At 31.4% G+C, this 16,266-nt stretch overlaps 1 protein-coding gene across 1 annotated transcript in view; it reads right to left on the bottom strand.

Annotated features, from left to right (window-relative positions):
* DOK6 (docking protein 6) overlaps nucleotides 1-16,266 on the bottom strand; it is a 672,272-nt gene continuing 656,006 nt past the window's right edge. The window contains exon 8 of the mRNA XM_031946695.1: nucleotides 1-12,506. Coding sequence (XP_031802555.1) covers nucleotides 12,367-12,506 — 140 coding nt within the window. The 3' untranslated portion in view covers nucleotides 1-12,366. The remainder of the gene's footprint in view (nucleotides 12,507-16,266) is intronic.

Here is a 16,266-nt window from a genome sequence, read left to right as displayed (position 1 = left end):
TCGTTGGTAGTGTATATTTAAATTTATTATAAGGTTAGCTGCACAAAAGGTAATTGGGAACAAGAAGGTTACATGGGTAAGAGGAACCAAAGCTGAAACAGCAAGATTGAGTGTTTACAAAAAATAGATATATATATTTTCTGAAGAATCCTATAGAACACACAAAAGAGGAAAAGGAAAGAAAAACAGAAGGCAGACCTGAGAAGGGGGTGGAAATGTCTACACATTCTGTTGGCCCTTTGCACAAGTACTTATTTTGGAATGTTTCTATGAGTGCATGAAGCCATCACTTAATTTGTATGAAAGAACCAAGTGAATGGCTGGAGATGAATGATCACACATTTCTTTATATTATGATGCCTTAAAACCTAGATAATAAACCAAATAATTTTTGCTCCATCTGTATCACTTTCCTTTTTCCATATAAGGAAAATCAGTAGCGATATTGAATATCCCTAAAGGAACAGGAAAACAATATCTGCCTAAAATATTTATTACCTGTACCTAGTTTTTAAAAGAGATTTAACTATAAGCAAATAGTTTAAAAAAATCAACCAATAACATAACTTCACTTAGCCTCAAGAAGATGTAAAATAACTGTCATCATCTTTTGTAAAATATGTCAATATATTGGTGACCTGGGCTATTGGAGAAATCACTGCAAGGAAATGCTATGCACTTCAGCTATATTAAAGAAATGTCAAAACAAAACCAACACTGCCTCTCACCTTTAAGTCCATCCCAAACAGAAGTGTGAACATAGCATTAAAGAGTCCATTACTTACAATGTCTAATATCATTAGAAAACATCTCTTTGGGGCCTGGATATTTCTCAATACCTATACATATTCCAAGGGGTCCACAACCTTACCTATTCCAATCTATGGAAGAACTAGTGAAAACCAACATTGTCATATGAAGAAAGAAGATGCATTATATTCATGAAAAAGACATACAATGTACTTTTAGTAATATTGATTTTACCTGAGTTATTGGATGTCATACTATATCCATCAAAATTGTGCACATCACAAATAAAACCTTGCAACATCAGGCCTTTTCTCTTACCAAAAACTTTGTGATTCAATTTTAAAATAATTCCTATATGATAATAAAAGCAATTCAATCTGATATTTCCTAATTGAAGCTCCCAGTGCTCCTATGATCTATAGATCCCATGTAGTATTTTTTTTTTGTCTTCCCTCAATTTGGGGACAGGGAAGGGAAGGGATGAAAAAGGGGAGGAATTTCACCCAAATATATTCCTTGAAAACTTTTAGATGTGTCTGCTGAGGGTGAGAAGACTGTGGCTGATTTGAGTAGATTAGGAAATCATTGGTTTATAATTTGTTTCTGGTTAGTGCCCTGGATATTTTATTGACATCATGATCATGCTCTTACTTTATGTCCATCTAATATTTTAAATATGATTTTATGTGTTCATGTGTTTTTAAAGCCCCAAATTATGAGTATGCATTATGAGTTTGCCATATAGAATAAAAATGTAGGCTTTTTAATTCCATTGCATTATTAGAATAGGAAAGACATTTATTCAGGAAAAAATGTTCAAGGAATAGTAACCAAACAGCATAATGAAAATCAGCCTTTTCTATGACTTAAAAAATGTGGAATTTCTTTTTCTTTTTATTTGTTTTGAACAGTTATTACTATATAACATGCCACCTTTTTTAATCTTAGTTGTTTTATTTTTAGGTTTAGAAACTATTCAGAGAAAGGAGTGAGGAGAAGAGATTACTTAGAAAAGCTATTTAAATTTACCTATTCGTGGAAAGCTGAGATATAATTCTGTTTCACCTCCATTAAAGTGTCATTGAGACAACAGTGTACAGCAGATTTTTAAAAGGTGTTCTTTGTGGGATAAGATTAGCTGAGACAAGTTATTTGGTTGTATTATAGATTCCCATTATTTTTGCTCAACATTTTTAGTGATTAAAAAATTAGGACCAAACCATCATTAAGTGCTCAAAAATCTATTTTATATTTTTAAACCCAAAGAGTTAAATAGCAATAGTTATTATCTCAATTATCATTTTATAAATAATGGCAAAAATAACTTAAAACCTTTGAAAAGAGTAGTATAAAATGCTCATGAGAATCTATTAATCTAGCAAAATAATTCTTTTGGTAGTCTTTGATTTCCACATTTCTAGTGATGCTCATTTCCTTCTATTAAGAAAAATCCAATGTTTGTCAACAATGAGTAGACAAAGTTTTCACAAGCATAGACTCCCACAAAAATGAAACAAAAAAAGGAAAGAAAAAAAGAAAGATATGGTACAGTAGAAGGCATGCATTCTAGGTCAGCAGCCTAGGCTAGTACCTCTCATATACCAGGTCAATATAGGAGCAATTAATATTGCTGAATGAAATATCTTTGATTAGATTTTATATCTATCGATCCATTTTCCTTAATTTGGTTGCCTGCTTTCTTTAAGATTTAGCGATGAGTAGCTTTTATTTCTAAATGTTTAAAAAATTTCTTTGCTTGCTCCTTGACCATTTTTATTGTAATATAACATACTTATCCCTGAAGTAATACTTTAATGAGTACATTTTTAGCCACTGCCCTGTAATGTAACTCCTTAGATGGATCAGATGTTCTTTTAACCACTTCATAATTTTTATGCTACATCATACTACAAAAAAGTATGCTAACTATTCTTTGGGTGAGTCATATGATTGAGTTACTTATTAAGCATCTAATATGTGCTCCACATTTTGCATGAAGGTTAACATAGACTTTGCATGCAACAAAAAGACAGTGTCTTCAGTATATCACTTATTAATGTTAATAATAATTAGTATATGGCTATCTATCATAAATAGATAGAAAGAAAATTAAGCCCTTAAAGTCTTTACTACCAAATATTTATGGAAGCAGAAAACTAAATCCTCAGCTTGATCTTTGGTGGATACTTTTTGATTAGCATTAGGAAAGAATAGGAGTATTCACCAGAGCCAAATTCATTCAATATACTACTATGTAGTTGTATAAAATGATATTTTTACCTTTTTTCCCATTGTCTACACATAAATTTATATCTTTGGGTTTCTCTATCTATGGCACTATAGTTCTTTACTGTTGCCCTATATTTCTTTATTAATAGCTCTTTTCCAAGTTTAGAATTCAGTACCAAATCCCAAATCTTTTGATTTCTCATTTGTCATCAATAGATGCTTGATCTTTTAAAGGTCCATGACAAAGACATTCTCAAAGGAGGAGAAAAAAAAACAAAACTTTCAAACTATCAACCTCTTAACAAAACTAAAAATTAGCCACTTAATTCTGAAGAATTGATATATGGGTAGAATGCACATATATGTTGAAGTCTGGATAGGATCACTGTTTAACTTGGCTCTCTCTGCAGCTGGTCTTGGATGCTAAGTTTTAACTGCCATAGAATTACATTTTGGAAATATTCTTTGGTTATTAGAAGGACAGACATCATGATAGTGCAGTATAGTTCTGGCTTTGCCATTAACTACCACCTATATGATTCCAATTGGGTAAGTCACCTACTCTGTCTAGGTCTTGACTTCCTCCACTATAAGAAAGAGGACAGTTCAACTAAGTAAAAGTTTAACAATCCAAAATTTCAAAACAAGGAGAGGAATGAAATTCTTCATTTTGGATTTCTTTGCTCTTCATAGCCTTCACTTAATAGTTCCTGAGTTTGGTTCATGAGATTGGTATCATAAGCTCTGCATAAAGAGGGAGCAAGGAATAGAAAAATTGGGGTTAAGGAAATGGGGAAAAAGTCAGTTTTAATAATAATTTTTAATAAAATAAAGACTTCAAAGCTTTGCATAATGGCAACAATTTGTTGGCATCAGTCTATGAAGTGGTATTGAGAATTATTAAATTAAATGAATTCTCCAATTCTTTCTTGCTCTAAAATTATAAAATGCCACTAGATGTTTCTAGTGCTATGTTTCAATGCTCTGTTCTTAACCACTTTCTATGGGACAGTTTTTTCAGTCACTTTAGTGAAGGCAGTGATAGAATACTTAAAAAATTTGCATGTGATAGGAAATGAGGATGGACAACTATTTTCCTGAAACAGAATTCAGGATTTTCTCTAAACCACCTTAAAGTTTAGAATTATGGGCTAAAATCAGGAAGAAATATAATAGGGACAAATGTAAAATCCTGCATCCAGTCCCTGCTTCTGCTCTATCCCAATCAATTGCATAAGCATTTGATGTCAAGGTGGCAGTTGATGTGATATATATCTAGGATTTATTTTTGCAAGATGTAAATTCAAAATTTATTTTCAGTGTAACATGAGAGTACTACAGCTTAAATGCAATCTTAGGGGATGGTAACAGAGCTATTATTTTCTGAATAAAGGAAGTAATGTTTCCATTGCACACTGCTCTGTGCTCACCACATCTGGAATATGATTTTCAATTTTAAGTGCCAAATTCACAAGCTAGAAAGTGTGCAGAGGAAGGATTCTGAAAATGAAGACTCTATTTCATTTCATATATGTATTGATTGATATAATTGGAGATGTTTTCCTGAAGAAAAGATAGTGATGACCATCTTCAAATGTTCAATGAATTATTATATGAAATATAGATCAGACTTATTACTCTTAGACCTAGAGTATGGAATTTTCAAGGAAATAGATTTCAGCTGACTTATAACAGTTATAATAAAATAAGAAACAACTTATTAACAATTAGAATCATTCAAAGAGGCAATAAAGTACTTTCAAAACTAGGAATTTCTTTTCACAAGAGGTCTTCAAACAAAATCTGCATGACTTTGTCAGGGATGCTGGTTCATGCTTCTGGAAGGCATGAGAATATATGATCTGTATGGTCTTTTTAAAATATAAGGCTCTATAATTCATATGAATCATTCTAATAATAAGGATCCAAGATAAAATGGGGCTACAGAAAAACTGGAAATACATAATAGATTCATTGTAACCTTATCTTTAATAAAGGGCAAATTTTCACCTTTATTTGAAAATAGCAAGCTAGCAAGTGAGGTAATGGGTGACATTTTAAAGGTTATCAGTTATGATTGTCAGAATTCTATTTAATTATGTAGTTACAGAAACTTCCTCACATAATAACATAAAGTAAGCAAACCAAAGTCACATTACTATACATTGGTAATTGCATTAAGTAATTATACATTAAAGAACATTAATTCCATTATCCAAAGTATTAATCATGCAAAGTCATGAATAAATAGATTCTTCTGTCCATCTTCCCCATGCTTGTATTTTTAAAAGCATAAAATCATCATTCAAATTTTACATTTATGTAGTTTTTCTTTTTTTGTTTTTCACTTTTGAAATGTTCATAGAACAACAGATAACAAACACTGGACCTATGCTATTAGATTTGTTTAGAATAGAGCTGGATGTGGAAAGTGTAAATTCAAGAGAAACTAGTTTATTTCAACTAAACATGCCATCCTTTCTATGGCTAGGAGAAAAATTTACAACCAAAAAATAATTTTTAAAAAAATTAATGTGTTAATTTTATTGCCATCTCCCCACTGTGATTTTTTCTCTTGCCAGATATGTTCATTTTTGTCTTGGGGATTATGAATCTTTTCTATTCTACTTCAAATATTTCAGTTAACACTTAAGTACTTACAGATATTTGATCTTGAAAGGGATATTGTAAATCACAACAATATAAACTGAATTTTTTCCCCATAGAAACAATGATAGAATAGTGAGTTATACTCAACCAACAATCTACTATTCAATTTTTAAAGAAATGAACTTGAATAACATATCGAATCAATTGTTTAATCAATTATAAAAGACATACCTATGTACTACTCAATACAGGATTTTCTAAAACGTTTATGAAGCAATTAAATGAAGTGAAGGGCTAAAGAGTTACAAAGAAATGATTCAAGAGTGGGGACAAATCTGGAGTCAAAATCAAGTGATACACTAGGAAAGCCTGTGGATGGTAAACAGGAAGATCCTCCGGGAGAGAGCTATAGAGAGATAACTTGGATAAATTGGTCAGGTCAATAAGTTGTGCAGTTTGCTGTAAAAGAACAATAGCTAAAGGTCCAGGTGTTACTGGCAAAGTGATATATGTTAAATACTATAAGTTGAGAACTGCTTATAACCAGAAGATTATATAATTTCCTTTATTGAGTTTTAAAACTTCTTGTTGAACCATATGGCTATGTTTTCATTTTTAATTATTAAAAGCATGTACAAAATTTACTATGATTTGCACATAAAAGGATGTATTAAACAAAATTTTGTAAATAAAAATTTCCTTTCCCATTAACTTGTATTATGTATTTCAGAAATATATTTTTTCCAAACTAAGTTTGAATTGGCAAGAAAATTCTCATATTCTACCTATATATTTCTATCCATCTTTATGTTAAAGAGCAACAAGTAATCCTCAAACACCCTAGATAGTCTTTTAATTTAAGGGATCTTACATGAGTACTTTATATCAGACTTTCTTAAAATAGGGAATGCACATAATACTTATGGGCAATTTAGTTGAATCAAGGGAGCAGTAAAATCCCCAAATGGTGACACGCTAATATGACAACTAGATTGTATTTATACTCTGCCTTCATTTGTCCAGATCAGCTGGTATTGGAAAGAATATGGTTTCTCATATTATTCATGTAAGTTTGTCAAGAAATGGAATGAATTTGGTCTATTTTCAATTCTCACTGAATTGCATGTCTCGAAACATTGAAATGTTTGATGAGAACTTGAATATAATAACTATTAAAATTAGATAAAATGCTTTTTTTCATTACAAATGAAATTTATAGGCCAGAAAAAGAAAACTTAGCCAATTTCTTGACAACTCATATGAAAACAAGCCCAGAGAAGGATATAAAATGAAAATTTATCCATTAAATAGACATATAGAATTAAAGAGAAATTCTTCTGTTTCAAACTAGTCTCATATCTCCCTTAAATCCTGATGAGAGGTCAAGGGCCCAACAAGGAAAGAAGCAGGAAGTCATAAAAGCAAAATCTAGACTTAAATTTTCTTTAAAATATCATGTTTACCAGCAATACACAAACCTAATTGCATTTAAATTATATTTTAAAAAGCTTTTGTAGCACATGAGGAAAATTCAAACTGATGATACAAAAAAGTAGAAAATTTCAAGTAAAGTAAAAATGATCTTATTTTCCTTTGTAATTCAAACTCTCAGATTTTACACTTTTATGTAACATTAACAACTATCATTTATTTGCCTAGGAAGGGTGCGTAACTGATTGCAAAATATTTACAACATAAAGTGTTGCAGAAATAGTTAAATAGTAATAGTAATCACAATTATAACATGATGAATTTCTAGGAATACAGAGCATAGCAATTTAAAATTCTCTAAATTAATTATCATTTAGCGTCAATAAATTCTAACTTCAAACACAGAACTCAGCAATCATCTATAGCATACTATAAAAACTAATAGTGCCTGCAAAATTTTTGGCTGGCTCTAGGGGAAAATGTCAGAAAACTATGGGGATAGCAATTCATTTCTGAGTGAGAATCATAATAAATATGCTCTATTAAAATGTTCAGAGATGAGCTTAGGGAAGGCTGGAATAGGAAAAAGAGTGAAAAAATTAATTTGGTTATGCTCTTCCCTTCTTGGAGTTGATAAAAAGAGTATATAGAAGCCTAAAAAGGAAGACATGAAGCCATGTAATTACAATCCAATGAAGGAAAGAATATTGCATTGTGAACTAGGTGATCTGTTCTAGTCCCAGCTCTACCACTACTAATTATATGACCTAGAGAAAATCAATTAATCACTTCAGGCCTCACTTTCCCCATCTGTACAATAAAGAGGTTGGAACCCTTTTATCTCTAAAATTCTATGACAAACTGGAAAATACATATGTAAAAAAAACAGCCACTTCACTTTCACAAGCACTATAATACTTGTATCTGTCAACAATAACAATTGTAGAAAAGATTCAGGCAAGATGATAAAAATGCCAAAAATAGAATTTTGAAAAAGGCTTGGGAAGCTCCATGAAAAGAGGGGAATAGAAATTTAACCTTGCCTATAACTTCTTATTTATATCTGCAGAGAATGAGTAAATGAATCTGTTGATGCTTCTGTTCAGAAATTTAGCCCCCAAAATAACCCTCAAATGACATTACATCTGCAGAATGGTGTATAACTTATATGCAGGTCTGAATTCTCTTTCTCCTAATTATCTGCTGCAAGACCATTTTGTTACAAATTCTTCTAGTTAAGTCATTGCCAGAAATTGAGAGAACAAATCTTTGCTTGGTCTAATACAAACAACCCTCTTTTGCATTTTTCCAAGACAATGGAAAGCTAGTATTATGCTTTTTAAAAGTTTATTTATCCAGAAAAACATTAGGCATGGCCATCTTGATAAAGTTGTTTAAATATATACTGCTTTCATTTTGGGTATTTTTAGGTACTTAAAAATTACATATATGTATATTTATATGTGTGTGTATGTATATATAAATATACATACACACACACACACACACACACACACACACACACACACTAAATCTCAATCCCATTCAAGCCCCAGTATTTCCTCTTTCTTTTAGCCTTCAAAACCAGATTTGTAGTTCGTTACTTGAACACTCTTTTTAGCTTATTTTTCATTATGCTCATTTAAAGAGATTGTCAGAATATTTTTGTGGTAAAGAAATCATTTTTAAAAGATTTTTGAAATGTTGGGTAAAGGCAATGGCACAAAATCCAGCTTATCTGAAAATATCTTTAATATCTACCATAAAGATACTATGCGCAGTAAACTGGCCTAGAAAGAAAGCAATAAATTCATTTCTTTGTCAGGCTACTCTTTTCTATAAGGGATATCAAGTGTAAACTTTTACAATTAAAAATGATACAATGAATTTTTTAAAAAAATCATTATCCATTGAAATGGATATTTGAATGGCATATTGAAAAGATCATCTAAATAGTTTCCATCTGAAGAGTTGATGCTCAGTTTTACTAAATGCCTCTTTATTCTATACATACGCTACGAACATCTTACTATATAAGTAGTTATAGATTTTAATACAGTAAAAAGAAATTGTGTCTGTGACCGAAACTGAGTCAAAAATAACTGAAACTTACATTACAAATTTTTTTCTTGGTGTCTAAATAAATAATAAATGATAAAATTGTACTTTCTTTTTTACCCCATCAAGATAATGGGTATTGAACAATGCTATTTTGTATTTCCTTTATTTTAAATATAGCATCTACATATGCTATTAATTCTATACATATTATAGCATTAGCAGGAGAAAACCAGTCTGAAAGGAAAAAAAAAATCTTTGAAAAACCACATGTATTTGAGTCTCAGAAAATCTGACATTTTCTGTAATAGATTCATTTAGCCTTCCCTTCTTTTCATTAACTTTGAAGTGAAACTATGGCTATTTTAATTTACCAGTACCCATTCACAGTATTTCCTCCATTCATCCTTTTGAATAAAGAACCTAAAGGTTATCTGTGGTCCATTCTCACCCTTCCTACCTTTGACAATTTTACATGCAAATTGGGGGAATAATTCAGTCTTCAAGGGGAAGGAAATGGTCTGTAAATGGCAGGGACATCTTCAGCAAAACCTCAGACTGGTTTATTTTAGCTGACCCAAGTTGAATTCATTTTATGAAGTCCCATATGATTGAGATTGCAACTACATTTGGTTGGTTGAAAAGAAACTTAACCGCTTGTCATTTTTATTACAACACACATTACTTAGTGAATAGAATATTATGTTAAAATAAATTCTCCTATTTGTTCACTTTGCAGTTTTATTTCAGCTACAGTTGCACCGAGTGTGTATATGCAAAGGTGTGCCAAAATAAGTGCAAAAATGGAACAAGATATTTGATAGCATTACTTCTTATTTTGATAAGTTTCAGTTAAAAACTGAGGAAGGAAATCAATCTATCTGCCTCTCTGTCTCTTTCTCTCCTTTACTTCTTTTCAGAATGAACTGGTCCAACTAGACCTGATCTTTATTAATTTATTCACTGATAACTAAGGATCAGATCCAAATATTGTTTCCTAAACAACTTCACTGCAGGTATTATGGGTCCCCATAAGCCAACCTAAGAGCAGACGTAGCTGATTAGCTGAACCCTCCCATATACTGTCTGTGCACCCTGCATATTTATAAAGCTGAGACATGAATTAGACCTCCTGAGGACCTTCCCCCATTAGTCCCATGTGGAACCTTGTGGTCTCTAGGCAACAGCTCAACTGAGCGAGGCAATGGAGAGACAATCTCTCTCCCTCTGGATGAGGCTCCACCAGGAGCTGTGCAAAAATGGTCTCAGCTGGAAGTTGTTCTGCTATAGCATAGGCTTGGCATCCAAAAGCAAATGCCATAAGCTAAAGTAATGCAAAGCAATTTCAACCCTGAAAAGCGGGATTTCAGGGTAGGTTCTTTCTTTTGGTACCAGTCATTTCCTCTCTGCTGTTTTAGCAAAATCTACAGCAGGGTTAGGGAGAAGGGAATTTCCCGCTGCTCCCCATCTCCCCATCAAGGCTGAGAATAATTAGTTTCTTCAGTGGAAGTAGGACTGCCATACTAGACCTTCATACTTTTATGAGAGACAGATGATCAACAGTTTATTATAAGGGGTGATGTCCATTTAGACAAACTCAGGCCCTTTTCATGTGGCATTTGTTCACTGAAGGTGTCTTGTTTGCCAGCAATCAGGTTAATGAAAAAGGATATTTAGGATAGAAGTAAAAGACTTTACCATCAACTAGCAAACTACTTTCTAATCAAAATGATCCTTAATTATTAATTTAAATTTACATTCCAACGTTACATGGATTAAAAACACCTGCTGTAATTCTTTTTATGCATTCTTTGTTATATATCACAGTCACAATTATCCAGTTAATTCAGGTAGAAACTTTCCATTTTAGCTTGAAAGCACCATAAAATTGATGGATATGTATTTTTTAAACTTAAATTATCAATCTACTCCAACATAATGGTTAGTTCCTTCTTTGCATTGAACTATTTTAATCAGACAAGATATTGGGGGGAAAGTTGGTCCTTAATACTATCTCCTCTATATTCATAGTAACTTCTAGGGTCTAAAACATAACTTAAAATCTGGTCATATAGGTAGAACTCAAGTAACATATTCTCTTTATTTCTGCACATGGTCTTTATGAAAATTTAAATATATTGATATTGACAAAAATCATTTTCATTTTGTTCTTTTGTTGATTCTAAAATGGTTTTGCTAATGTAATTTTTAGATGATTTTTTCCTTAAAAATTCATTTTGAATTGCATTGTCACTGAAGATTAAATAGGTAGATGATCAAGAAGTTAAATATTCTTATATACTTCAGAGAGCCAAGAAGGGCAGGGGTCAGAAACCAGGGTAACACTAACCAGAAAGAGTGTGATAATGTAGATTGTGGGACAGCTGGATTATTTCATTTTGTTCAAATACATTCCCTTTTCTCACTTTTGCATTTACATTCATCATAAGTTCAGACTTGATTACATAAATACTTTTGCTAATGAGAAGCCTTTTTACAGCACTAATTTAAAAATAGATATTGACATAACAATCTTAATTTGAATGCACCAAATTACATTTTCAACAATTTAAGTGAGCATATCCTGTCACCCTCAGCACACATTTTATATATAATTGTTATATATAGATGGATAGCTTTATATCCGCCTCTATATTTCTACATACACACACTCACACGCATACACACACAGAATAGAGTTATGGGGCCCTGCTTAACATGATGTTTTAAATTTCTTGTTCTCTTAATAGCCATGAGATGTATTAATATGGACAATTTTGATGTTGTTTGTGGTGTTCACTGATTATATTCCTGTTAAAACTTCTAACACAGAAATGACTCCAGTGGTTCACCACTATTAACTATGGTTCTGTCATTGTGATTGTAGGTCGGAGCTCTCAGCCAAGAAGACAGGTGGAAAATGCCTGAAACTAAGTATAACTGAGAGGTCACAACCCAGTCCAGACAACATCCAACCATGTGGTGGCTTTTACTGCCTTCAGACCAAAAGGGTTTGTGTTTATTTAAATGACTTTTCTTACAATTCAAAATCAATTTCTTTAAATATAGATCCCCAAAGAAATTCAATAAATAAAAGACTTAGCCTCTGACTCTAGGAAGCAGAGCTCCAGTTTTTAACCTTCAACTGTGACCAGGACTAGAACTGACACAGCTCAGTTTTCACTGCAATTGGTCTTCCATGGATGCAGAGGGTACAAGAGGTTCCCTGACTCTATGGGCAGGTTTCAGACTAGACTGTCTCTCTGGTCAACAGTGGTTCTCTGTGTGTCATTGGATGAGGCTGGAGCTGTAGCTAAATCCATAGCTGCTGGACAGCGACAGGGGCTGCTGGTGCTCTTCGTTCTGCTCCGATGTGTAGCTGGGGAACGTTTGTGCCCTCGACATCTTTGTTGAACCAAAACGGTGACCTAGAAGGATAAAGTAAAGAAGAGCACAATAAGTAACTTCAGCTGAAGATCAGTGCATTTCCCACAAAGAACAACCACTACAAAACAAACTGATTAACCTGCAGCTCCCATGGGAGAAAATGTCATCTTGAATGATACCTAAAATGAAATTTTCAGGCTACTTGCTTTTTTTTTTCCTTCCCAAGCCTGTCACATCTAAGGAAATTATTAAATATTATTTAGTTCAAGAGAGAGGAAAAATTAATTAGCTGCATTTTACTTTACAAAGAACATCCTTGTTTTCATTTATGTTCTATTTGCCTTCTATAATGAAAGTATTGAAGATATATCCAGAAAAAAAAAATCAATCCATGAAAATACTGAATAAGGTTACATTATTGTATGAATATCACCTGGGGTTGCTAAAATGAAATCAGTTTCCTTGTCAAGTATATAAGCTGGTGACTCACAGTACATATTTCTTTTGTGTACAAGTTGGTGAGTACTAACATCTTAAATTCTGCTGTTCTAAATCCTTTCAGTGATTGAAACTTGGAATTAATGGCAGAAATCAAAGATATTAATAATCTGCAGCTAAATGTTTAACAACTACTTCTCTGGGAAAAATGTGCAAGCAACCTAGTTTTAATCTTCTTAATCTGTGTTATTTAACGCAGATTTTACTTAATCTGCATTATAGTATTTTTCTCATCACTTATCTTAAGTCTTAAGTAAACAACAAAGCAAAAAATCAAGCTCTGATTTGTAGCACTGCCAATTTCTGAAGGGGAAATGTTCACAAGGAAAATTTAACAGCTGATTTTCATAAACTAGTTCAAGTTGGCTCTAGCTTGGTATCATATTAGAGGAATAAAGTTTTTAAGACTTCTTAAGTAAATTTAATGTTCAATAAAATAAGAAAGGAGCCTAAAATAATCACAGAATATTTGCCACCCAGTCTAATTTTTCAATAAGTTAATAATAATTACATTGTTCAATGGAACAAATTAAATATGGCTTTCTAGGTTTACTGAAAGTTAAAAAAAACAATTTCGGGGATGATATTTTATAACTTAAATAACTTAAATCCCCTGGACTTCTGACAATACTTTCAGTATATTCTTTAAAAGGAAAAAGAATTCCATTAATATAATTGCCTTTCTCCTTAATCTTTCATACTCTTCTTTATATATAGCTTTGCCTGTAACAAATTTTTTTATAGCAATAATTAATTGTTCGTTATAACAGTTTTCTTTTTGCTTTTTTTCTTCCAGTTTCATATGTAAAAGTATGCTACACAGTACAGAAGAAGTAATAATAACTTATCCAGTTTTCAATTTTCTTTGACATTTTTGGTAGAAACAGTTTGTTAGTTCATTTTTTCATTTTTGTTTTTCATTTTTGACTTTTACTTTCCTTTGAACTTGATCATCTTTAACTGATCATGTTTAATAGTTAGCTGTTGAAATACCTTATCAGTTATACAAATGAGCTTTTTAATAGCTAAAGTAATATTTCCTTAGATTAATATTCATTTCCTTAAGCCACAAAAATAAAAAGAGAACAATAAAATATTTGTGTATAGCACAAAATTCAGCATATGACTGACATAGAACGAAATAAAGGTGAAGAAACACTTTCAAATTACTTTCCCTTGGTCAAAGTACAATGTTCTGACCATGTTCTCATAAAATAAAAACATGTCCACATCCATTTTCTTCTATCCCAATCTTTTTATTGGTAAAGAGGAGAATTGGAAGAGAAAAAAGAGGAAAAAAAATTCAAAGAAGATAAGATTGAAAGAAATAAATACTTAACAACCATAATTGTGAATGTGGATGAATAAGATTAATTCACCCATAAAAAAGGAAAATTGAAATGGATTATAAGGCAGAATCTGATCATGGCTTTTTACATTTAAAACACAAAGATTCACATAGAGTTAAAATGATCAATTTTAGATCAATATCTATTTTGCTTTTGCTCAGTTAAAGTAGGGGTAGAATCATGATTTTAGAGAAGACTATAGTAAATAGAAAAAAGATAAAAAGACATCAAGAAATATATATTATACTAAAACATATCATAGATAATGAATTCATATTGATACTTAATATTTGTATTTAATAACATAAAATTTAAATATTTAAGGAAAAATTACATTAAAAGGAAGAATAGGCAATTGGACTAAAATAATTGGTACCTTAATATTTTTCTTTCAGACAAACAAATCTAACAAAAAAGAAAAAGTTAAGGGTCTGAATAGAACTTCAGAAAAAATTAAAAATGATATATATTTTATAAATACTGGATAGGAATATCATAAAATGTATATGTATTTGCCTATACATACATACATAAATTAACATATACATATACATATATACACACATATTTTTCAGTTGCACATGGCACCTTTGTAATAAGAATGGATCATGTATTGGATTATAAAGAACTCTACAAAAAAAGAAAGAAAATCAGAAACACTGAATTGATAATTTATTAATCATAATGTAATACATTATTATTCAATTCAAATGCTCTTAAAAAATAAAAATATATAAAGTGTTCCAAAACACTATAAAAACAAGCTCTAGAAACAATATACAATTTGATTACAGAAAAACATCTAATGAAACAATATGCTAACACTTATGGAATACTATTAAAGCAATTCTGATGGGAAAATTAAATTTTTAACATGATTTCATCAATAAAAGAAAGAAATAATTCAATCAAGTCATTATGCAACTCAAGACAGTGTCTTCCTTTAGGGGAATCATTAAACCAAGCATGATAAATGAAGATAATTAAATATTACTGTGTCCTAAGAAATCCTGAAATGAACATTTTTAGAAGAAAGTAGAAGTATCTCCACGAAAATTCAAAGGAATCAGGGAGAAACATGATTTAACCTCCTAACAGAGAGGAGATGAATTGATAATTCAGAAACATATACATTTTGGATGTGGCTAATATGTGAACTTTTTTTTTCCCTATCCCAAGTAGATTTGTATTGAAGAATTTAAAAATAATACTCAATAGGAGGAGCTGTAGTGGAAGAGAAAGATTGATAAAAAAAAAAAAAAAATTATTTGGTTAAATAAATACAAAATCTAGGTGCCGGGGATATATAGTCCCTTGCACTCTTGTTGGCACCACATTTCTTTTTCTTCACTAGATTTACCAGATTCTCTTGGCAACAGACTGAATAAAAATGGTGATTGTTATAGTTGTTGCCCCAAATACTGAGAGTCAGAGGTGACACTGAAATAGGAAATCAAACAGATTGAGATGGAAATAAGCAGAAAATGTCATAGGAAGTAGCACAAAAGCCATATAAAATTATTACTTTCCAAAGTAATTTGCACACCATAATAGATGGTATACTGGAAAATGCGTTAAATTTGAGATCAAAACCTGAGCTCAAATCCAAGTTCTGAGAAAACTGCCTATATGATGACCTTGTACTGAGCAATTAACCTATATGAATCTGTTTTCCTCATATAAAAACAAAGGGTTTGAATTCAATGATTTCTAGAAGAACCCAAGTGGTGTAGTGGATGGAATACTGGTTATGGAGTTAGGAAGACTTCAGTTCAAATTCTTCCTGATATGCTAGCTATAAGACTCTGGAGCAGGTCCCTTATTTCAGTTTCCTCAACTGAAAATGTAGATAACAATAGCATGTATCTCCCAGGGTTCTTTTGAAGATCAACTGGTACAAAGGTTTCAAAAATGTTCATTCATTCTTCTTTCTCTTCTTTTCTTTTTTCCCTTT

Source organism: Sarcophilus harrisii, chromosome 1 (assembly GCF_902635505.1).
Source record: "Sarcophilus harrisii chromosome 1, mSarHar1.11, whole genome shotgun sequence".
In the NCBI taxonomy this organism is placed as follows: domain Eukaryota; kingdom Metazoa; phylum Chordata; class Mammalia; order Dasyuromorphia; family Dasyuridae; genus Sarcophilus; species Sarcophilus harrisii.
This window is presented reverse-complemented; position numbering and strand designations above follow the sequence as displayed.